The sequence below is a fragment of the Aedes aegypti genome, chromosome 2, assembly GCF_002204515.2.
Source record: "Aedes aegypti strain LVP_AGWG chromosome 2, AaegL5.0 Primary Assembly, whole genome shotgun sequence".
NCBI classification, from domain to species: domain Eukaryota; kingdom Metazoa; phylum Arthropoda; class Insecta; order Diptera; family Culicidae; genus Aedes; species Aedes aegypti.
The window spans coordinates 4,655,277-4,677,189 of record NC_035108.1 but is presented as its reverse complement, the minus strand read 5'-3'; the positions used below and the strand labels follow the sequence as shown (position 1 = coordinate 4,677,189).

Here is a 21,913-nt window from a genome sequence, read left to right as displayed (position 1 = left end):
GCAACCCCAAATCTACTAGAGACACATAACACTGCGGAACACGTTTTTGTCTCCAGCACCAAAATACCGCTATTTACTTAATTAAGGGTGGCAAAATCCATTTCCGTTTTCAGAAATATCATAGCACGTCTAGTTTTTGAGATATCGACTGTTGAAAATGCAAAAAATGACTATTTCAGCCAACTTGTATGCAAGTTTGCCAGCTTGTAAGGTAATATATTGGCTTAATTTGCCACAGAATTCAAACTTTATGTGTATAACAATACTTATCATTGAAGTTTGTAATACTTTCGATACGGAAAAGTTATTTTTTGATGGTTTAGAGAATTGTTGTATTTTACCTTATAGAAGAAACGAAGAATTTTGTGTGGAGACTGCAAGCATGTTGAAAAAATCGACTTAATCGAAATTTAATCGCGCAATTTCAATCAAATTATGTCTGAAATGAAAGTTCAAGTTCTATTTTGCATGTTTGGTGGATTAGATTACAAAAAAGTTTGATACATTGTACTTTAAATTTCATGTAAACATTAATAAAACTACTGTTTTATACAACGTTGGCGACCTGTGGCTAAAAATTGTGACGTGCTGGAACATTTCTGGGATTGCACCAGATTCAGCAACCCCAAATCTACTAGAGACACATAATTTGATCCTTGAGACACGCAAACATGTCATTTTTGTTACGCTGTGTAATTTGATCCTTGAGACACGCAAAAATGTAATTTTTGTTGCGCTGTGTAAGCAACACAAGTAGTGGATCATAGAAACCCTAATCCAAGTCATGACTACCATGATCTACTAACTGTATGTCCTATCTTTTGCGCTGCAAGCAGCAATGTTGCCTACTGAGATGGCTTATGATTCTGATAAAGAATAGATTTATACTGAAACTACGAATTTAAAAATGGTAGCAAGATTGATGTGGACAAAACCTCTGGCTAATTGCATGCAAAACATGGTTTTTCAATGAAAAACCATTCTCGCAAATAAATAACCGCTATCCATCGTCAGCAAATTCCACGAGAAAACCGTAAGAAAAGTAAAAATCATTGCAGTAAGTAACGCCCCAACATCGACAGCATTCCATACAGCGGTGGTGTCGACATTTGCCTGTGCGTAGGTTGATGCTCTTTTCCCAGGATGCCCTTTCCGTCTCCGATTCCGTGGAAAACGTTAAACAATTTCCACCCTTACGTCGGGCGGGCTACGCGTCGATAACGTATGACAGACAGGATGCTGCTGTCTGCTTCTTTGTCCGCACTCCCACTCAAATCCGTGAGGGGGTGTCCTTATCAATGACGTCAAATGAAAAGTAGCTCCTCGTAGGCTACTGTTCCTGTTGCCAGGCAAATCTGTAATAAACGGTTTTTCTTTTCTCGCCTGTTTTCATTTCAGCTATGTACCGGAAATGAGTGCCCAGGGGGGCTCCCTCTAGGGGCTCCATCATTGGGTGATCGCAAGCCCAGGCGGATCGTCCTTCCTTAAAAGCGACGGCGCCAACCGATATCACTCTTATACTAAATCAGGTGAGTATGATCTCTTGATGTGAGCTTGAAATATGATTATTAGTTTGAAATACAATCTTCTCAACAGATCGGTTAACGTTCCTCGATTGAGCTTCTATTCTGGGGAAACGAAAGATTGAGCAGGCTTCTTCGGAGCGCGATATGGTCGCAGCAGCCGGAGGACAGCAAGGCGGGATGGATGTTGGATATAATCCTCAGGTAGGTTTCAGAATGGTGTGAGTTACCTCGTGGTATGAGTTCTAATTGTTTCAACGTTATTGCAGCAGATGAACAACATGGCGATGCATTCGCAGGCGTCATGGAATCAAATGAACGGAATGAACCAGATGGGTGGAATGAATCAGATGGGTGGCGGCGGAGGCGGAGGCATGAACCAAATGAGTGCCGGGATGAATCCCATGAGTCAGATGGGAGGAGGTGGCGGAGTCGGTTCAGGGGGAGTGGGAGGAGGAGTTGCAGGCGGCGGCGGCAACATGGGCGGTATGGGTGGAATGCAGATGAACCAAATGGGGTCAATGAACGGAATGGGAAACTACGGTAGACATCATCAGCAGATGAACCCGATGGCGCAAATGATGAATATGGGCATGGGAATGGGAGGCCAGATGGGTCCCGGATCGGGCATGAATGGAATGAGTCAGATGAACAGTATGAATCCACTCAATCAGATGAACCAGATGTCGCCGATGTCTAAAATGCAAGGAATGGCCAATGGATACCCTGCCCACCCGAGGAGGATGGCTCCTTACCCAAATCCGCAAATGCAGATGGCACAAAAGCGGTCGATGTATGGAATGGGTCAGCAAGGAATGCCCGGGGCTGGTTCCCAATTTCCTCCTCACCAACCTGCCGGAGTTCCTCTACCAATGCAAGCCAACACCGGATACGGAAGGCATGGACCCATGCCAATGAACTACCGGGGTCCTCAAATGATGCAGCAGCGACAAAACACTCCTCCTTACAGCGCTGGAAGCGCACACAGTCAACAGTATTACAACACGGGCTACCAAAATATGCAAGGCTACCAGCCGGACGTTCGGATGAATTACCAGCATAGTCCCGTGCCCGGAAATCCTACACCTCCACTCACACCCGCCGCTTCCATGACACCGTACATTAGTCCTAACCCGGACATTAAGCCAAACCTACCACACAGTAAGTTCAAGTCACCTTTTGAAATAGATCCAAGCTAACTCTCTTTATCCATTACAGAAGATGAAGAACTCCGGCTCACGTTCCCGGTGCGGGATGGAATCCTACTACCACCGTTCCGCTTGGAACATAACCTCGCAGTTAGCAATCACGTATTCCAGCTGAAATCAACCGTGTACAACACGCTCATGTGTCGGCCGGATCTCGAACTACAGTTGAAGTGTTTCCACCACGAGGATCGGCAAATGAACACCAACTGGCCGGCCAGTGTTCAAGTGTCGGCAAACTCCACCCCGCTAGAGATCGACCGGGGTGACAACAAGAACACACATCGGCCACTTTACCTGAAGCAAGTCTGCCAACCTGGTCGGAACACAATCCAGATCACGGTTAGCACCTGCTGTTGTGTAAGTCTTGCCTTAACCTCAAAGTGTTCTTGCACCGAAGCTTATCTCTTCTTATCTTTACAGTCCCATCTATTCGTTCTGCAATTGGTACATCGACCGTCGGTCAACCACGTGCTCCACACACTGCTGAAGCGCAATCTCCTATCGGCCGAACAGGCGGTGGCCAAAATCAAGCGGAACTTCTCCGTAGGGCACACAACGAATCCCAACCATCCGCTCGGTGCAAACGGACTCGGCCCCGACAAGGACTCCCTTGAACCGGCAACCTCCACAAAAGTATGACTCCAAAGCCGTTCACGGTCATCAAGATGTCTTAATAAATCGTCTGCTCTCGATTTCAGGTCTCCCTCAAGTGTACGGTAACGACGAAACGAATAGCACTTCCAGCGCGTGGCCGTGACTGTAAGCACATCCAGTGTTTCGACCTGGAAGCGTACCTAGCGCTCAACTGTGAACGTGGCAACTGGCGATGTCCTGTGTGCAAGTAAGACTCTTCTGAACATCTTGAATAACCTTCAAAGCTAACATTACTTTTTTATTTTTTCTTCAGTAAACCCGCACTTACCGAAAGTCTCGAGATCGATCAGTACATGTGGGCCATTCTCAACACCCTCAACTCTTCCAACACGCCGAACGGAATGGACACGGAAGAGGTAGTCATCGATTCGCAGGCGAATTGGAGGGCGATCAAACCGGCGGGAGCTGGAGGCAATGGTGGTTCTAACACAGTCGCACCTGGAGGATCGACACCGGGAGCCGAGAGCAACAACGGTCGGGGCAGTTCAACGCCTGGACTGATGGGCATCAAACCGGATCCGGACGGCGATGGCAAACAATTCAGTAAGGTTATGTCGCCGGGATCCACCTCGCTACCCACGTGGGACAACATGAACGCCATGAGTCCGTACATGAGCCCGGATATGAGTTCAATTGCTAGCGGAAACATGATGGGATCAAAGTAAGTCACAACATTAGTTCTTCAGGAAATGATCACTGATACCGCAATCTCTTCCACAGCTACAATCAGCGAACGCAATTCGACAACTTTGGCAATCCAATCAAACAGGAACCGAACACAAATGTGCAGAGTGGTGCAAACAGTAGTGGACCTGGAACGCCAGGCGACTTCGGCCCCAATCCGCTTGCGCATCTCAGTGATTCCGTTAACTCGCTGGATCCTCTCAACGCGATGGAGAAGTCATTGAATGATCAGGTAACACTACCTGTAACCTATTTCCATACATGACTATGTTACTTAACGTTTCAATCTTCCCTCAGATGCCCCACACCCCTCATACCCCGCACACACCAGGTGGTGGTAACTCGCATCCTATGACGCCCGGTGGACCGCCAAGCGTTCCGCCGGCCAACGAAAACAACTCCAGTCAATCCGGAAACAACGGACAAAATGGCAGCAGCAGTAGTAGTGGCAACAACGGTGGCAGTAGTTCCAACAACCCCGCTGGCAACGGCAACAACTCCGTGAACTCCGGCAACAACGGTAGTCAAAACGGCAACGGTGGTAGCCATAGCAACAACAATGTGGTGGCGAACAGCTTGATGCACTCGCCGCAGCATCAGCAGCAGCAGGCCATGGGAATGGGCAACAATCCGGCGGCGAACATCATGAACTCGCCCCAGAGTTTGATGAATTCGCCGCAAAACATGATGAACTCGCCGCAGAATATGATGAACTCGCCGCAAAGCATGATGAACTCGTCGGTGGCGGCGAACAATCTGCAGCAGAATCTGATGAACACGATGAACTCGATGATGCAGAGCCAGCAGCAGCAGTGCAACAGTAGCCAGGCTGCCGGGCTGGTCGGCCTGACGGACGTGGATCTGCCGGCAGATCTCAACTTTGATCCGGCGGCCGTCATCGAGGGCGAAGGTGGCAACGATTTGAATGTGAGTATTTTTTGTGATTGTTTGATCGATCTTAGCATTCTTATATGATATTCTAAGCACAATACGTTTGTGTGTCTTGGAGCCAACAAGTTTGCGTTTAAGTCTGTGGAAAGCTTTTTTGAATCTAAAGAAATTTCTTCCAAATCTCCTCGAGGCTCTAGTAACAATGAAGCATTTTCAAAAATTTCAAAAGCGGTTTTCTTCCGATAAATCTATAAATCATAATGAACAAGAACTTCCATTTATCATAATTGACAAAATTAAAGTATACAGTACAAAGCAGTGACCATTACCTTTGGCCTCAGACCCTTATCTCCCCGGAACCACCTTACGGTATTCCTTCGGGGAGGGACCTGTACATATAGCACAACACGTGTAGCAGAAGTAGCCTAGGCAAACTGCTTCTCCTAGCCGACTTAAACAATGTTCCAAGGGACCAGCCTCGGCAGGGCTAATCCTCTGCTGCCTGGTCTCTGGTCTGCGCGCCATAGGCGCTGCAATTCTAACATAATGTGAGTGACAGCCGTAGTTACTGCATTCCAGCACTCGATATCCGCATAAATTCTTTCTATTATATTGTCCCCTCCGCATGTAGCGAGCATGCGATCTCTCACAGACAATGAAACGGGGGCAACCGAACACGACATGCTTCGCTGTGTCCTCTTCACCAGCTCAATTGGGGCATGCAGAAGATTCAAGTACTTCCTATAGCAACCATTTCCAGACAGGAACTGCTTCAGGTAGAAGCTAACTTCCCCATGGTTTCTTTCATACCAATCTGACACATTTGGTTTATTAGTCCCATCCCGGCTGCCAACCTCTGAGCGTTGCCGCTTTACAAGCATTTCGGACTCTTCTGGTACCGTAAAACGGGGTAACTTTGATAGTTTTTTTTTTTTTTTGAAGAAAACTTTAATATTTATGCATTTTGTTTCAAAGAATTACAATTTATATTTTTAAAACAAGTACTGACATCCTAGCTATCGATTGCATGATTGCATTTATAGATTGTCAAAAGATTTATTCTGAATGGATATATTATTTTTCATATAATCGAAAGAAAGGCTTTCTGTTTTGGGGTAACTTTGATAACGGAGTATATATCGAACAAAATTGAATGAATTATGGAACATTTATAGGGCGTTGCATACCTCTAGGCGTTAGCGCTATATGGAAATTTCTGACTTAGATCACAAAACTGGTTCCAGTTTGTAAAAATGGTTTTCGCTAAGAGATTTGAGACCGAATTCATGTTCTACTATAACTACCCAGTAAACACACCATCGTATATAATATGATATAAGAGTACAAATGTGAAGGCGATATACGTACATATTGCATGCAGCCTTATGGCGTATGTACGTATATCGCCTCCACATTTGTACTCTTATGCGCTATCGTATACGAGTTTGTGTTTACTGGGTAGGCTGTCAAGGATAAGGGACGAACTCATAATGACTTCATCGAATATTGATCGTAGAACAGATTGTTTGTCAGCGTTGCAAAAATGCTAAAATCTTATAAATTTTTAATATTTGCATATAAGTCCTCAAATGCACTTGTTTCCAAGGAAAATAGCTTTGACATGAAGTGTCATACTAATACTCTTTACTTTTGCATTCGTTTCGCTCAACTGATTGACAGAAACTTCGTTATTTCGTTTAATATGTTGTGGGTCTCGCACTATCAAAGTTACCCCCGTTTTACGGTACCTCTTTTGTTGAAGCATTGAACATCTTCCTTGATGATGAGCCCGATGGGCGTCATCCCGGCTATGATGCAGCTGGTAGCTTTCTTGGGCAAGGGTCCATTCCGGATGGACTTCGGGAGGTTTCTTTTGAGCCCGTTGGAAGGACGGAGCGCTTTTCTGCGTTCCTTGACTGCTTTTTTGCTTCGTCGATCCACCAGTAGAGCGCGCGACGTCCCTGGTTGGGGCTTGTTTTAGGGATTGTGGTAGATGCAACTTCGTTAATAAGGGCGGATAGGTCCGAGACGGACATGGGAGGGTAGTGTTCCAACTCGGTGATGAGCGATGTTTGGAAATCCGGCCAATTAGCATGTTCAAACAACCAGTGCACTCGACGCGTTGTTTCCGGTGCCGAAGTGTTTTCCAGGGATAACGTGATCGGTGCGTGATCGCTCTCTCGGAGATCACTCTCCACCGACCAGAGGAAGCGGTTGGTGATTTGAGTTGATACTAGAGAGACGCCAATCGCGGTGTCGACTCGTGCACGGGAGAAGGTTGGGGAATCGTCGTTAGTCGAAGTTGCAACATTGACAATGATGGAGTCATGCGCACAACTGCGGCGGCTGCCCCAAGCTAGATTGTGGCCATTGGTGTCGCCTAGGATCATCATTGGCTCTGGAATTTGCTTAAGAGCGTCCTTGAGTCGGGATTCTAAATGTGGCTGCTTGCCGTTCGGTAGGTAAATGGAAGCCACCGAGACGGGAAGGGCCACGGGAGGCTGATCGCAATAATCGGTAGATCAGTGTCTATCTTGATCTCGCTTGCGGAGAGTTCGGCAGCCACTCCGATGGCAACCAATTGGTAGATGTTGGTGTAATTCTTGGAATACCGTAAATATTTTTTGCCTAGTGCATTGTTCATCACTGCGGGTGTTGCTCTGTGGATCTCTTGTAGAGCCAGAACCATAGGCTGCTGATCCCGCACTAGCATTTCCAAGTCCTGGAGTTTGTGAAAGAAGCCATTCACATTTCACTACGTGGCAAGGGCGAGACAAATCTCTACCAATCAATGGTAGTAATGAACTACCCGCCGAGGGCAGAGTAGTCTTGTTGGTGGTATTTTGGGTTGGATCATTAAAGATCCGTCACCTTAGGTTGGATTTTCGGGGAGACCGAGGTCCGTACTGTGTGCACGTAGGGGTTGTGCCATGTCGTTAGCATGACTCGGGTTGAAGTGCTCGGGGTTCCCAGAAGGAGCCGAGGTGTCCGCGGAGATTACTGCCGCTGGACCGTAATAGGTTATGTACAGGTCGTCGTACTCATCAGTGTCTGTTGCTGGTAGGAAGAAGCGTAGTGCTGTGCCCAAAGAGTCTTGGATTTTTGAAGAGGTCGATACCTGCTTGGACAGTTTCTGATTGGGTTTCTTCTGGGGTGAGTTTCATCACTCGGGTTAAGGCCATATGAGGGCCCAAAGCTGCTTACTGACTTGATCGGTTTTTCCTTCATGGGATTTGCCGCCGGACGACGCCGGTGGTGGTCCCTACTTCCGGCGGGGCATTGACTTCCACACTAGGGGGGCCGCGACTGGAAGAGGCTTTATCCTGGAGTTTGTTTCTAAAGTCGTTAAACGGGGGATTGTGAGTTTATCACTCGACCCTGTGATTCTCTTGCCGTCCTCGCTACCGGAGTTTGCCCACGGGTGTAGGAGGTTGTTCTCTAATTCCGGTGGGGCCTTGATTTCCGCATCAGGGAGGCCCCGGCTATCCGAGGCCATGTCCGGGTTTCTTGATCCCTCGTAGTCCGGTAGGGGGAGTATGAGGTGATCATGCGACCCTTTCTTGTTCTGGACTTGTTTTTGTAATTTCGGTGCCCGTATGTCAATTTAATTGCAAATGTGGTGCGCAGCAAAACGCGGCGATGTCGATGAAGCAGCTAGTTGTTTGTGTGGACTCCGACAGAGTTCCACCGGTAAAAATTGACAGTAAGGCCCCTGCTACCAACAAGGGTGTTGGACCCGCTGTTAAAAGGGGCGATACCCCTAAAGTACCGGCTACAGCCAACCGAAAGTCGCCAGCTGCAACCCTACAAAGGTCTTACTTCCGTGCATCCTCCGGGATGCAGTGTGCTGATCCTCGAGGGTCAGGTCTGTTGCGACTAGCAACGGCTATAGTCTTTGGGTTGGTATGCTTATTTCCGATGGAACTTACTGCCGAATACCGGGGGGTCCAAGTGCCGGTAGAACCACGAATTTCGCACTATATGGGCCAAAGGCCTTATTCTGGAGTTGTAACAACTTTAGGTTAACCAGGGGGATTGGTAGGTTATCACTCGACCCTGTAATTCCCTAGCCGTTCTCGCTACCGGAGTTTGTCCACGAGTGCTGGATCCGGTGGGGCCTTGACTTCCGCATCAGGGGGGGAGGGGGCGGCTATCCGAGACCTTATCCGGGTTAATTGATCCCTCGTAGACCGGTAGGGGGAGTATGAGGGGATCACGCGACCCTTTCGTTGGATTCGTTTTTACAATTTGGTGGCCGTCTTCTTTTCTAAACCCTTTTAGAGGTATTCTATTACCTGGCTCTGAATCACTTCCTTTTTCTTCAATAGCAGGTTCTCGGCTCCTAGCTCTTCAGTCGTGCCATGCTTTCGGGTTAGTTCCAGTCGGTCTATAGACGACGGAGGCAGCAGTTTTTATGTGGTGTTCTTTTTCGTAGATTTTGCGGGCTGCTAGATATCTGATACCCATGTCGACCCGAGGTTTTCCAAGTTCCGCTTCCTTCCACTTCCTGTTCCGTTGATCGTCAAGATCACTGTCGGTGTTCGCACGGATTCGTTGCCCTCTCGTCGTGTGATACGACGTACCGCGATTACTCCCTGCTCCTCAGTTCATCGAGAATCTCCTCCGTTTCATAGTTTACCGAATCGCGGCAGCTGAAAACGCACGTGCTTTGATTAAGCACTGGGTGCTCGATGATTTGGATGTGCATCCGTTGCTCAACTGCTTCATTTTCTTCAGCTTCTCCGCGTATCGTTGGTTCCGTACCTTGACCATGTAGGAGAATCTTTTCCTTTCTGGGTAAGCATCGGTAATTTTGATGCCCAGATATGGTTCGACCGACTTCCTGATTAGGGTCGTTCTATTCATTAAGCGGTGAGTAGTCGAACCAACGTTCGATTAATTAAATTGCGAACGTGATGGTGGACACTGTACTAAACTTGAGAGGCGTCTTTGCGAGCCAAGATTAGACCAATAACTAACAGTATATCTTGTAGTTAACTTGAGAGGTGTATTTGGAGCAATTGATGGTGTAGTGGTATGATATCGGGTTAGGGATCGATCGTGTTCGAGATTGGGTGAAAACTTTATGCATTTTGTTGTTGTTATTGGGATTTAAACCACTGCGACCATGAATTTGATCTATTGTTATACATCCCTGTTTAATTTGCATTCTATCAGGACGACATATTACCATTTGGGTTAAATGCCATTGACTGATGATGCAAAGCACTTCAATCCGGTATTATTCTTAGAATGAAGCCAATAACCAGATTGGGATTTTCTAACCAAATTTCAAAAGGCTTAAAATGCCCTTATTGAAATATTGTCTTCTACGTACATATAACGCTGGACACTGTCCAGTGGACAGTTACAGAGCAAATGTTGTGAGATCTTTTTGTCACAGTCCCAAAACCGACAGACACCAGTTTGACATCGATGGATTTTATTCAAATGATATCTTGTCGGGCAATGTTCTATGAGAAGTATGCTTGAAGAATTTTGTTTAAACCTTTTTTCCGTAACGTTTTTATTTGGAGTTAAGAACAGTTTTGATTGCCTTAAGGTGAAGATGAACCGAAGCCAAACCTCAAATTTTGAAGAGCACGGATCTGGAGAACCAAACATCCGTTGAGGCTGACAACTTAATCGATTAGTCACTAGCGATTCATCTTCACCTTAAGGTTTCTGTTGCAATCTAGTTTCACTGTATCATTTGATCCTCCCATTGTTTCAATTCCATGTGTATTAAACATTTAAATACACCGCAGAAGGGTTCTGGTCCTATGAACTGACCACTTGACCCTTTCCTTGCAAGTAAATCAGCTTTTTCATTACCTTCAATTCCACAATGGACTGGTATCCAGTATAAATTAACCTGGTTCTTAACGGACAATTGCTTTAACAGTGTTATGCATTCCCATACCAGTTTTGATTGGCTTGTGAATGATTTTAAAGCTTTCAGCGCCGCTTGGCTATCTGAAAGTATGCAAATCCGTGCATGCCGGTATTTCCTTCTCGTGCACAAAGATGCACATTCTAGAATGGCATAAATTTCTGCAAGGAAAACAGTGATCCATCTTTCCATTGGTATCAAAATATCAATACCGTGGCCTGTAATTCCAGCTCTGGTGTTCTCATTCATTTTTGAGCCATCAGTGTAGAAAATTATCAATCCTGGTGAGATATTCGGACCACCTGATTCCCATACTTGGCGGTGTGTTTCAACCATGTTATATGGTATATCTAAGTTCATCCTAGTTTCCATCCAGTCTTCGTTCATTACTACCAATGGATTTACTGGAAAATCTTTCAGTATACTGAGATGCCCGAAATGATTGCCTTCTAAAAGTGTATGAGTTCTTTTCAGCCATAGAGTACTCTTTTCAGCTTCCTTCTGTATATATTGATGTAGGGAAAGTGCACCAGTTATGGACATAGTGGTTCCCTATTTGGCCATATGCGAAATTCGGATAGCTTTCACATTTTTAATCTTTTTGCATGTTTTAATATCAAGTTATATCCTATATCTTACTGCTAAAACACAAAAAAAAAACTTTTCAAAATGTTGAGACATTCAAATTTTCACGTATGGCGCAATAGGTACTGTTATGGCCATTCCGGCTAAGCGTTGCAAGTTTCTAAGCTTTTGCTGGGCCATATGTTGTTTTGTTTCTGTCCACAAAACTAGTGAAGCATGATCTATTCTGGGCCGTACTATAACCGTATAGATCCAATAAATCATTTTTGGTTTCAATCCCCATTTTTTACCAAATGTTTTTTTACTCATTCATAGAGCACTTGTGGCTTTGAGTATTACCTGCTCTAAGTGTAAGTTCCAATTGAGAGTACTATCTAGTATTACTCCTAGAAATTAAACATTGGAAGAATATTGTAAAATACATCTGTTTATAGTCACATTACTTAAAGTAAGCTTTCTTCTGCGAGTAAACGGCACCAAATCTGTTTTTGATGGGTTGATGTGTTAATTCTTTATGTTGACACCACTGCCAAGTACAGTTCAATGTTGATTGCATTCTGTCAGTGATTATATTATCAAACTTTCCACGAACTATTATTACCACATAATCTGCAAACCCAATAATTTCTAAGCCTTTATCTACTAGTTTAATGAGGAGATCATAACTTTATGAATATTGCAGTGTTCTTTTACAGCTGTTCAGCAAACAAACCAGAATCATTCGTTTTACAACAAGGAAGCGTCTATTAGTTCCATGGAAACAACTTAAAACTTCCATGGATTCGGATGCCGGTCATGACACTCAAAGTTTGTCGTCTCAAACCATTGTAGGACATTTCTTCTTCTACCGCCCTAAACAAGATTTACATTTGTCACTCGTATATATACTCCGTTTTCTCAGAGACCAGTTTTGTAGTAAAATTACTGCCTATTTCCGTCAGAATATTTTTTAATTAAATCGCATTTGTTCTACCGACTACGCCATTGTAGTTAACTTCAGAGTCGTCTTTGCGAGCCAAGATTTGACTCTCATAGACACAATGGCCGCGAACACTTTGTTGTTCAATAAAAATTTGTCTACTTTTTTAATTACAAGAATTGCTCACCTGGTCGATCTCACAATAGGGTCCTAAAATGTTTAATGAAATCTTGTTTTCATTTAATAACACGAAAGAGCATGTTACTGCAACTACTTTAGCATTTTTTCCCGCTCAAATAACGGATATATCATATTAAAACTTTAATTTAAAAATTGGATCCATAAATTCGCTTAGTCGACAAAAATACCACAGGGGTTAAACTTTTTAACACCGAAGTTGTTCCTTTCTATATTTCGGAAGGGACACGGAAAACAAAATACACCCAAAATTTGAGTTTAAACCATATTTCGGAAGGGACACGGAAAACAAAATACACCCAAAATTTGAGTTTAAACCAAGGGGTGTGACAAAATTTAAAAATAAACTTCAACTATCGGAAAACATTAGAAAATTGAGTAAACATATGTTTTTGACCTAAACTTAAGCGTTTGGCACTAATATTGGGACAGGGCTTTAGGACCCTATTGATGCCCACAGTCCAGTGGTATTCCGCGATCTCAATCGCACTTTTTCATGCAGAGGCTCATCCAGCTTTTTGCGTAGCATGCCATAAAATTTGAAGTACCCCCTTCTGACATTACTTGCCTTTGCTATAATTTTATTTATGGCAGAATCAAAGTAAGCTGTGTGATGCTGAAAAAAGTTATTTAAACGTCAGAAGTCTTCATGTTTGATTTTGAAAATTAAAATAATGTTTCTTATTTAATAATCAAACTATTCTCCTTTTTCGTAGGTTAAGAAAAAACATTTGAAAGCAGCAATTAGGAGAACAGATTCCCATTAATTATGAAGACTCTACTTGGCTCTAAGAGTTGGAATAAAAACAAGATGTTAAAATGATTTGTCTAGTGGAATTTTCTACTGGAAAATGGATTTTTCTTTACCACTGAGCAGCCTGATACCTTAGCAATGAGTTAAGAGAATATAATATGTTTAAACGGTTCTTAGCGACATTTTTTCTAGAAAATAGACAAAGAAAAGCCTAAGGTGCAATCAAGGCGATTAACGGCCAACTTGTTTCTTGTATTCTACGTCGGTGTTCTACTGGTGTACAAACTAAGCCATGATGTGAGGAAAATTTAAACCTTTTCCTCTCCCATTTTTAAGCGTTTTTGATTACGAAAATAATAAAAATAATACCAAATTATATCCAGAATGAATGAATGAATTTTCTTTATTAGAGAGACTTTCAGCCCTTGGCTGGTTCGTCTCTTCGTTGAATTATATCCAAAGACTGGCCTTCTATTTATAATGGAATATATCATGCTTATTATACGAGTCGGGTAAAGTGTACGTGATGTCGGATGAGGTGACAAAAGTAGACTCGCTCTTATGTTTAACAATAGTCGTCTAACGTTTCTCGAGGAGACAGCAACTCGTCTCGACTCACCCGGTTTTAAGAAAAACACTGAGTTTGTACAAGCCTAACATAATGTTTAGATTGGGCATCCAACCATTTTCGGTTTATGAAGTAAGTCCATCTAGATATTAATTCATTGTTAACATTTCAAAATGCATTTCAAATTTTTGCTGGGTCGAAGGTTTACGAACGGTAACTCATTTACAATTGAAGGTCTTCATCGTGTCTACTGTATTTTTATTTATTCTGCAGCTTTTAGTTGCCATCTTCGTTTTCCTAGAAATAAATGCAACAAGTTACTCAAAGGATACTAAAATGTTTGAAGTTCATAAATTTAAGCTCCTCGAACTACCATGATATGTACAAATAAATATAAACAGTGAAAATTATTGACAGTTCAATCACCAACCGTAAATAACATCCTACTAAGACCAAGCTATAAAACTTGTAGGTAAGAACTGTCAAATTCAATCCACCCCCTGTGCTGGAATCTGTGTTACGCAATTTGTCATTATCCTGTTGTTCTTTTCATCTGGTCGGTATTTGGCCTATTCTCTTTATGACTTATGAATGTATTTTTCATCACAGTTTGGAAAAAAATAGTGGTTTGAATGAAATCTCGCGATTAATCAATTTGTATTTTAACAAATTAGTTAAAAAATATCACTTATCATCGCTTCCTTCAATTACAGCTTCTTCCGGACAACGTAGTGGACCCGATGGAGCTCCTGTCCTACCTGGACCCCCCGCCGGACCTAAACACGCCACCGTCGAGCGGGTCCAGCAACAACGCCAACAGCGACGACATTCTGGCAGCACTGTTCGACTAGGGCTGACCCGTCCGAGCGTTGCCAGCGAGGCGAAACTGACCTGACGACGACGACGACGACGAAGATGATAAAAATGCAAGCTGAAATGTGATGGGTTTTTGTTTGTTTGTTCTCTTTCGGCTCTCCTCCACAATACCCTTCGCGCACGTGGGCACTTGGACTGGGGAGAGAATGACAATTGTTGCGATTCCGACTGCTCCGACAAAAGGGATACTATTTAAGCAAAATGTATGAAATGTGATTTCGAACGTGGCGCTAACCTAAGTTAGAACAAGTTTACACGCAAGACACCAGCAAATGGTTGAATGCAAGGAATAAAAGGAATATGTGGACCTGGAAAGTGATATAGTCAAAAAAGAAAACGATTTTTGGACCTCCCTTCCCTCACCCCCCTCTTCCCCTCTCCCGGCTACACTCCTTTTTCGAGACAGAAAAGTATCGCATGCTTATGACACATAAGTTTTTTAAATTGAATATTTATTTTCCATGAAATAGTGTTTAGTCTTTTTGTAAAAAGGAAATTATTTATTTTGTACAAAATCGAAAAGCGAATCACGTGAACGATGTATGAAAGATATGTTTTTAAGAATATTGTTTCACCTTAGTTTTCCAGGGGGCAATGGATCGACTCTGTTTTATAGAGATAAAAATGATCTTAAATAAAATGATTTACCGGCGGATGAAATAAGAGAATTATTTAAGAGAAATGTTAAACTTAAAAATATTAAATTTTAATCAAAAATGTACAAAAGAATTAAGGAACTATTATATATAAATTTAATATATTAAAGCAAAACATTACTAACTAAATTTAAACTAAGTCACCAACAGACAAACGCACATATACATACACACGCATACTTACAGAAGCATACGCATTGAAGGAAAACCAGCTGACATTTAATTGATAATGAAGAAGGAAATGTTGCAACTACTCACTCACACACACACACATAGAAAAAATACACATTCACACAAACACAAACAATGGAAATGGTTATAATTTTCGCTCTCTTGAATGTTTGTAGCGTAATAAAATTAATCGATCTGTATTTCGAACAAAAACCTAATACAATCTGGACGAATATTGACGTAAAATTGAGATAAACATCAGCAACTAAAAGTAAACAAAGAATCACAAACAAAGACCTATTAATTGAATAATGAAAAGTAATAGAAAATAAACGGCTTCAACGTAGTGACCTTTGATTTTATTGTAAAGTTAAAGAAAAAAAAACAAAGAAAACAAACAACATGAAGAAAACGTATAAGCAAAGAATCGATCAATCAAGATGGCGCAAACGCGAGGCCAGTATTTTTATATATTTCATCGAAACAACTGAAGATCACCATTATTCGCATTTGTTCCTTTTTCGTTCCAAGCCCCATCATGAGAGGTCGCACTCGGTTTTCTTTAGTTTCGCAACGTTCGAAGATGTCACCGATCATCAATCTTCGTTCCAACCCCGTCATGCAAGCAGAAAGTTAAAACATTCTCAAAACCTCGAAACGGGAAGCATTCAGTTGGTTCCTCTCTCGCAGCAAGAAAGTTCCAAGCCTCTTAAGCAGATAGTAACTTATTTCGCAGTCTATTTAATTTAGCCACAATACCGAAGAAAACAATCCTGCATAGCCACAATCGAACCAATCATTTTTCATCACAACCCTTAAAGCTCCATGCGTCTGCTGAAAACAGAACGCCGCAACCACCAAACATATGGAATCCATTTTTTTAGAACGTGATAGTCATTTAAAGTTAAGTCTTAAAATTGTGAAAACAGCTAAAGCAAATCAATTGAACAGACATCATATATTTTACAACCATCTACCGATTAGAACAAGCGAAACGCTAGTAGAAGTTTGATGCAAAAGGTTTGGAATAATCCGGTGGGATCACACGAGAATCAAAATTCAAAAAATATTAATGAATACAGCAAAAAAAAAACAAAACACATGAACTAGCAAATGATTGAAGGCAGAGAACGAACGCCGCCACTATTTTACTCTCGAGAAAATTTTTAACCTCCTCATTCACAATTTTAACCAAACAAGAAACAGATCGAAGCAACCACGTTCCCCATCACCTCTAGAATGTTACCTTGGATACAATCGGTTCGGTTTTTTACCACCCTCTTCACAACTTGCAGGTTTTCTTATTTTTACATAACACCCTCAATAGAAAAAAAGATAAACAAGAAAGACCACTGAACAGCAAAGGTTCTAAAAATGTAGTTCACCAATAAGTTCGCCCTCGTTGTATTATTTTGTACATACTGTCTATATCCCCAGGCAAGAACAGTTTTGCGGAAAACAAAAAACGAATGAAACAGAAGGAAGCCTCCGCGGAGGAAAATCTGGCAGAATAAGAAAAAGAGCAAAGCAAAAATTAAAAGAAAAAGGAAGTTGCTCCCTAATCGGCTCGGCTGATGGAGAGCACCGCCGGGAGCTCCGGCAAAACGGCTAAAAGTAATTGAAAATATTAACTTTAAATTAATTATATTTAAGATAAATGAAAACAACAGAAAATGGAAAACAAATTTTGAAAATAATAAAAAGCAAAATGGTTTAAAAAATGATAATGAAAAAGAAATCGGTATGCTTCTTGTGCGTTGTCCATCCGAAATGACCTCTCTTCCGCCAACTTGGAACATGCCGCTCTTGTTTTTTTTTATGCTTATTTTGTTATTTGTTTGTCGCACAAACATTTTCTTGTTTTGTTTTTACAGGAAGCTCATGACGTTGGCGCGTTGCGCGTATGGCTACTAAGGGGGGGCTTTTAAGCTGGAGGTGCCTTAATTGCTGGGCTTTGCACGAATTGTTTCTGCTAGTGGGCTTCAGTTCTGACTCGGTCGCGGAACGGAACGCAGTGGAACAAAGTTCAAAAGATTCAGTCTAACGTGGACGGTCGATTTTCGGTAGTGATAAGTGCCGGAAGAGTGAATATTTCTTTGGGAATTGAAGTGGTTGAAGGGTCTTGGAGGAAAATTTTAAATGATCAGTGAAAGTGAAATGGTAATCGGAATGTGAATATCTAAGTGGGAGAAAACTCAAATAAACCAACGCTGATCAATGAAATTATATCGAAAATAAGTGAATTCAGCAACAGTGATTTATCAGTTTTATAACATGGATACTAGAAAAGTAGCTAGTGAAGGTAAGTTCGTAAGTTACTTACACTGAGTCTTCTTATACTAGTGAGTCTGATGGAGATAATCTGTGTTAGTACATACTTTTATGAAGTCAATACTGAACGTTTTTATTGCTGCATCATTGGAACAGTCTACACTTTAGATATTAACAATTACTCAACATTCAGTAGGCACTGAATAATGATTTTTTTTTTTAATTTCTTTATTAGTATCATTCCAAACATTACATTCATTATTTCTTATATCTAGGTGTTCTGTGTTATTAGACAACACTATCATCCTTATTTGGTAAAACAAATCTAAGATTTTATTAACATTTTGTTAACAACATATTACATTTCATTTGCCGTAGCAGTTCAGATTTTTTACAGGTGAGTTGATTTCACCTGCTTATAAGAGAAAAAAAACGCTTTGAATATACTTAACCTAACTTAACCTAAACATATAACGCATTAATCGTGGCAATAGAAGATTGTAACGATTTTTGCCTGAAATTATTGATTATTTTATTTGACATTTGTTCCAATGTTTCAACATTGGATATTCTATGTAACTCATTGGTACTATACCAGGGAGGAAGTCTCAGAATCATTTTCAAAATTTTATTTTGAATGCTCTGCAGAGCTTTCTTCCTGGTATTACAACAGCTAGTCCATATTGGTACAGCATACAACATGGCTGGCCTGAAAATTTGTTTGAATATCAAAAGCTTGTTCTTAAGACAAAGTTTTGATTTTCTATTAATAAGGGGATAGAGACATTTTACATATTTGTTACATTTGGCTTGAATGCCCTCAATGTGATTTTTGAAAGTTAAATTCTTATCTAGCATGAGCCTTAGATACTTAACTTCATCTGACCAATTTATTGGAACCCCTCTCATCGTGACAACATGTCTACTTGAAGGTTTCAAATAAAGAGCTTTTGGTTTATGTGGGAATATTATTAGTTGAGTTTTGGAAGCATTAGGAGAAATCTTCCATTTTTGCAAGTATGAAGAAAAATATCCAAACTTTTTTGCAATCGACTACAGATGACACGCAGGCTTCGTCCTTTGGCGGAGAGGCCTGTGTCATCCGCAAACAAGGATTTTTGACATCCCTGAGGTAGCTCAGGTAAGTCAGATGTGAAAATATTGTATAATATTGGTCCCAAAATGCTGCCTTGGGGAACACCAGCTCTTACAGGAAGTCTTTCAGATCTGGAGTTCTGATAATTAACCTGAAGTGTACGATTTGACAGATAACTTTGAATTATTCTAACAATGTGTGTTGGAAAATTAAAGTTTTTCAATTTTACAATCAAACCTTCATGCCAAACACTGTCGAATGCTTTTTATATGTCTAGAAGAGCAAGACCAGTAGAATAGCCTTCAGATTTGTTGGAACGGATCAAATTTGTTACACGTAAAAGTTGATGAGTGGTCGAATGTCCTTGGCGGAATCCGAACTGTTCATTGGCAAAAATTGAATTTTCGTTGATGTGGGCCATCATTCTGTTCAAAATAACCTTTTCAAAAAGTTTACTGATGGAGGAAAGCAAACTGATTGGACGATAGCTAGAAGCTTCTGCAGGATTTTTGTTTGGTTTTAAAATTGGAACAACCTTAGCATTTGTCCATTTGTCAGGAAAATATGCTAATTGAAAACATTTGTTAAATATATCAACTAAAAATGATAAGCTACTTTCTGGAAGTTTCTTGATGAGGATGTAGAAAATTCCATCATCGCCAGGAGCTTTCATATTTTTGAATTTTTTAATAATAGTTCTCACTTCTTCCAAATCAGTCTCCCAGGCATTTTCGAAAACGTTCTCTTGATTGAGAATATTTTCGAACTCCTGAGTAACTTCATTTTCAATTGGACTAGTAAGTCCTAAATTAAAATTGTGCGCACTTTCAAACTGCATAGCAAGTTTTTGAGCTTTTTCGCAATTAGTTAGTAATAATTTGTTTTCCTCTTTCAATGCCGGTATTGGCTTCTGAGGTTTTTTCAAGATTTAAGATAATATCCAAAAGGGCTTAGAGCCGGAGTCCAATTGAGAAATTTTATTTTCAAAATTTTTGTTTCTTAAATCTGCAAAACGTTTCTTGATTTCTTTCTGCAAATCCTGCCATATAATTTTCATAGCAGGATCACGAGTGCGTTGAAATTGCCGATCATTCCATTTGATTTGAAACAAGTAGAATGGGTACTCATGGAACGAATAGGGGAAGAGTTCAAATTACCTGCTACGATATCGGCAAAGGATTTACCGTGGGTAGATACATTCAAAATTGAAAGATTCGAACGGCTACCCGACGGATTAAAATTTGTTTGTGAATGAGCATGATTATGATCTTCCTGATGGGTATGATTCATGATCAAGCGATCGTTTACAAAAAAATGAGCATTGTTCGATACTCTTCCAGGCAAATTCCGGAAACGGCCGTTATCGTAACGGATATTATCCTTCATCTGCCTGGCACGAGCCTCAACGACTCTTTTGCGTGAAATGCATTCCCAAAAGTTAGCTTTGTGAGGGCCCTTGCAATTGGCGCATTCAAACTTTCTGTTATCTTCTTTCACAGGACAGACGTCTTTAGCGTGAGAAGAACCTCCGCAAATCATGCATTTAGCATCCATGCGACAATTTTTTGTACCATGACCCCACTTTTGGCACCGACGGCACTGAGTGGGGTTCTGGTAATTTCCTCCAGGTTTCTGGAAATGTTCCCACGTCACACGGACATCGAACATAAGTTTTGCTTTTTCTAAAGCTTTAATATTATTTAGTTCTTTTTTGTTAAAGTGAACTAAATAATATTCTTGAGAAAGCCCTTTCCGAACAATGCCAGATTGGGTTCTCTTTTTCATAATGATTACTTGGACTGGGGAAAATCCAAGTAAATCATTTATTCCATTTTTGATCTCTTCAGGTGACTTATAGTCACTTGAGAGACCTTTCAAGACGACTTTGAACAAACGTTCAGTTTTGTCGTCATGAGTAAAAAATTTGTGCTTCTTCTCTTCAAGATGTCTGAGAAGAAGTTCGCGATCTTTAAGAGTTTCCGGCAAAACGCGACAGTCTCCTTTCTTTGCGATTTGGAAGGAAACCTTGATTCCCCTAATGGAGTTCAAGATCTCCTGCCTAAATCCCCCAAATTCGGAACAACTGACCACGATAGGCGGCACTCTTTGCTTCCTCACTATAATCAAAGAGCCTGGGCTAGAGGCTGCTTCGATTTGGTGTTCGGAAAATTTGTCTAGAGCATCGAACTGATTGCTCATTTCGATACAATTATTCATTTCACCCTTGGAAGAAACTTCGCATTCCGGGGAAGCGTCCTTTCTTCCATTTTTGCCACGTGTAGTGACAGTTTTAAAACCCACTTTTTTGGAAGGAAGTAGTGAATTCAGAGATTCACCCTTCCTTTTGTTAGTTGTTGATACCATGTTTAGTTAATAAACGAGAAAGACGTGACCAGGGTTGGGAAAAAATCTGAAATTCACTCTACAGTAGCCAAGCAAAGCCAATCACAGTCAGCGAAGCCAGTGAAACTCACGCCCATCGCTGCTGTAGGCAAAATGCTTTGAAAATAGCAAAACACCCGTTGCTAAGGGCAACCCAAAACTACTGTAGAAAAATGTTCTATTTCCCGCTGCATTTCCCGCATTTAGAGCCTTCAATGACACTCATGATTTAGAAAATTCGTGCACCCAACATAGGCTACTTGATAAGATTCACGTTTTTGAACTACTGTACTGGAAGAGCCACGTGATTTTCGCGAAAATTTAAGCCTACTACTATTACCATTCCCAGCACTGGACGTGACCTTCGAGAGGTTTTTTCCCTAGACGGTGTCCAAGAAGGATTACCACCGGTAGCTTTCGCCAACGGGTCCAACGAAAAATCGAAGGCACGGGTCCAAACAAGGATCGTAAAGGGATCAATAGTAGAAAAAATAGCACTGAAAAGTACTGTTTAAGTAGCACTGAAAAGTACCGTTTTTAATTTTAGCTTTAGGTAGTTTTTAAGAAAACTTCCAAGAACAGAG

General features: G+C 41.5%; 1 protein-coding gene across 1 annotated transcript in view; it reads left to right on the top strand.

Annotated features, from left to right (window-relative positions):
• Positions 1 to 17,027, top strand: part of LOC5574895 (zinc finger MIZ domain-containing protein 2) — a 349,048-nt gene extending 332,021 nt beyond the window's left edge. Inside the window, exons 2-11 of the mRNA XM_021839800.1 lie at positions 1,399 to 1,529; positions 1,597 to 1,727; positions 1,793 to 2,684; positions 2,742 to 3,088; positions 3,152 to 3,364; positions 3,430 to 3,572; positions 3,639 to 4,046; positions 4,106 to 4,301; positions 4,367 to 4,996; positions 14,591 to 17,027. Of these exons, the coding sequence (XP_021695492.1) occupies positions 1,671 to 1,727; positions 1,793 to 2,684; positions 2,742 to 3,088; positions 3,152 to 3,364; positions 3,430 to 3,572; positions 3,639 to 4,046; positions 4,106 to 4,301; positions 4,367 to 4,996; positions 14,591 to 14,728 (3,024 nt within the window). The 5' untranslated portion in view covers positions 1,399 to 1,529; positions 1,597 to 1,670 and the 3' untranslated portion in view covers positions 14,729 to 17,027. The remainder of the gene's footprint in view (positions 1 to 1,398; positions 1,530 to 1,596; positions 1,728 to 1,792; positions 2,685 to 2,741; positions 3,089 to 3,151; positions 3,365 to 3,429; positions 3,573 to 3,638; positions 4,047 to 4,105; positions 4,302 to 4,366; positions 4,997 to 14,590) is intronic.
• Positions 17,028 to 21,913: the final 4,886 nt, after the last annotated feature.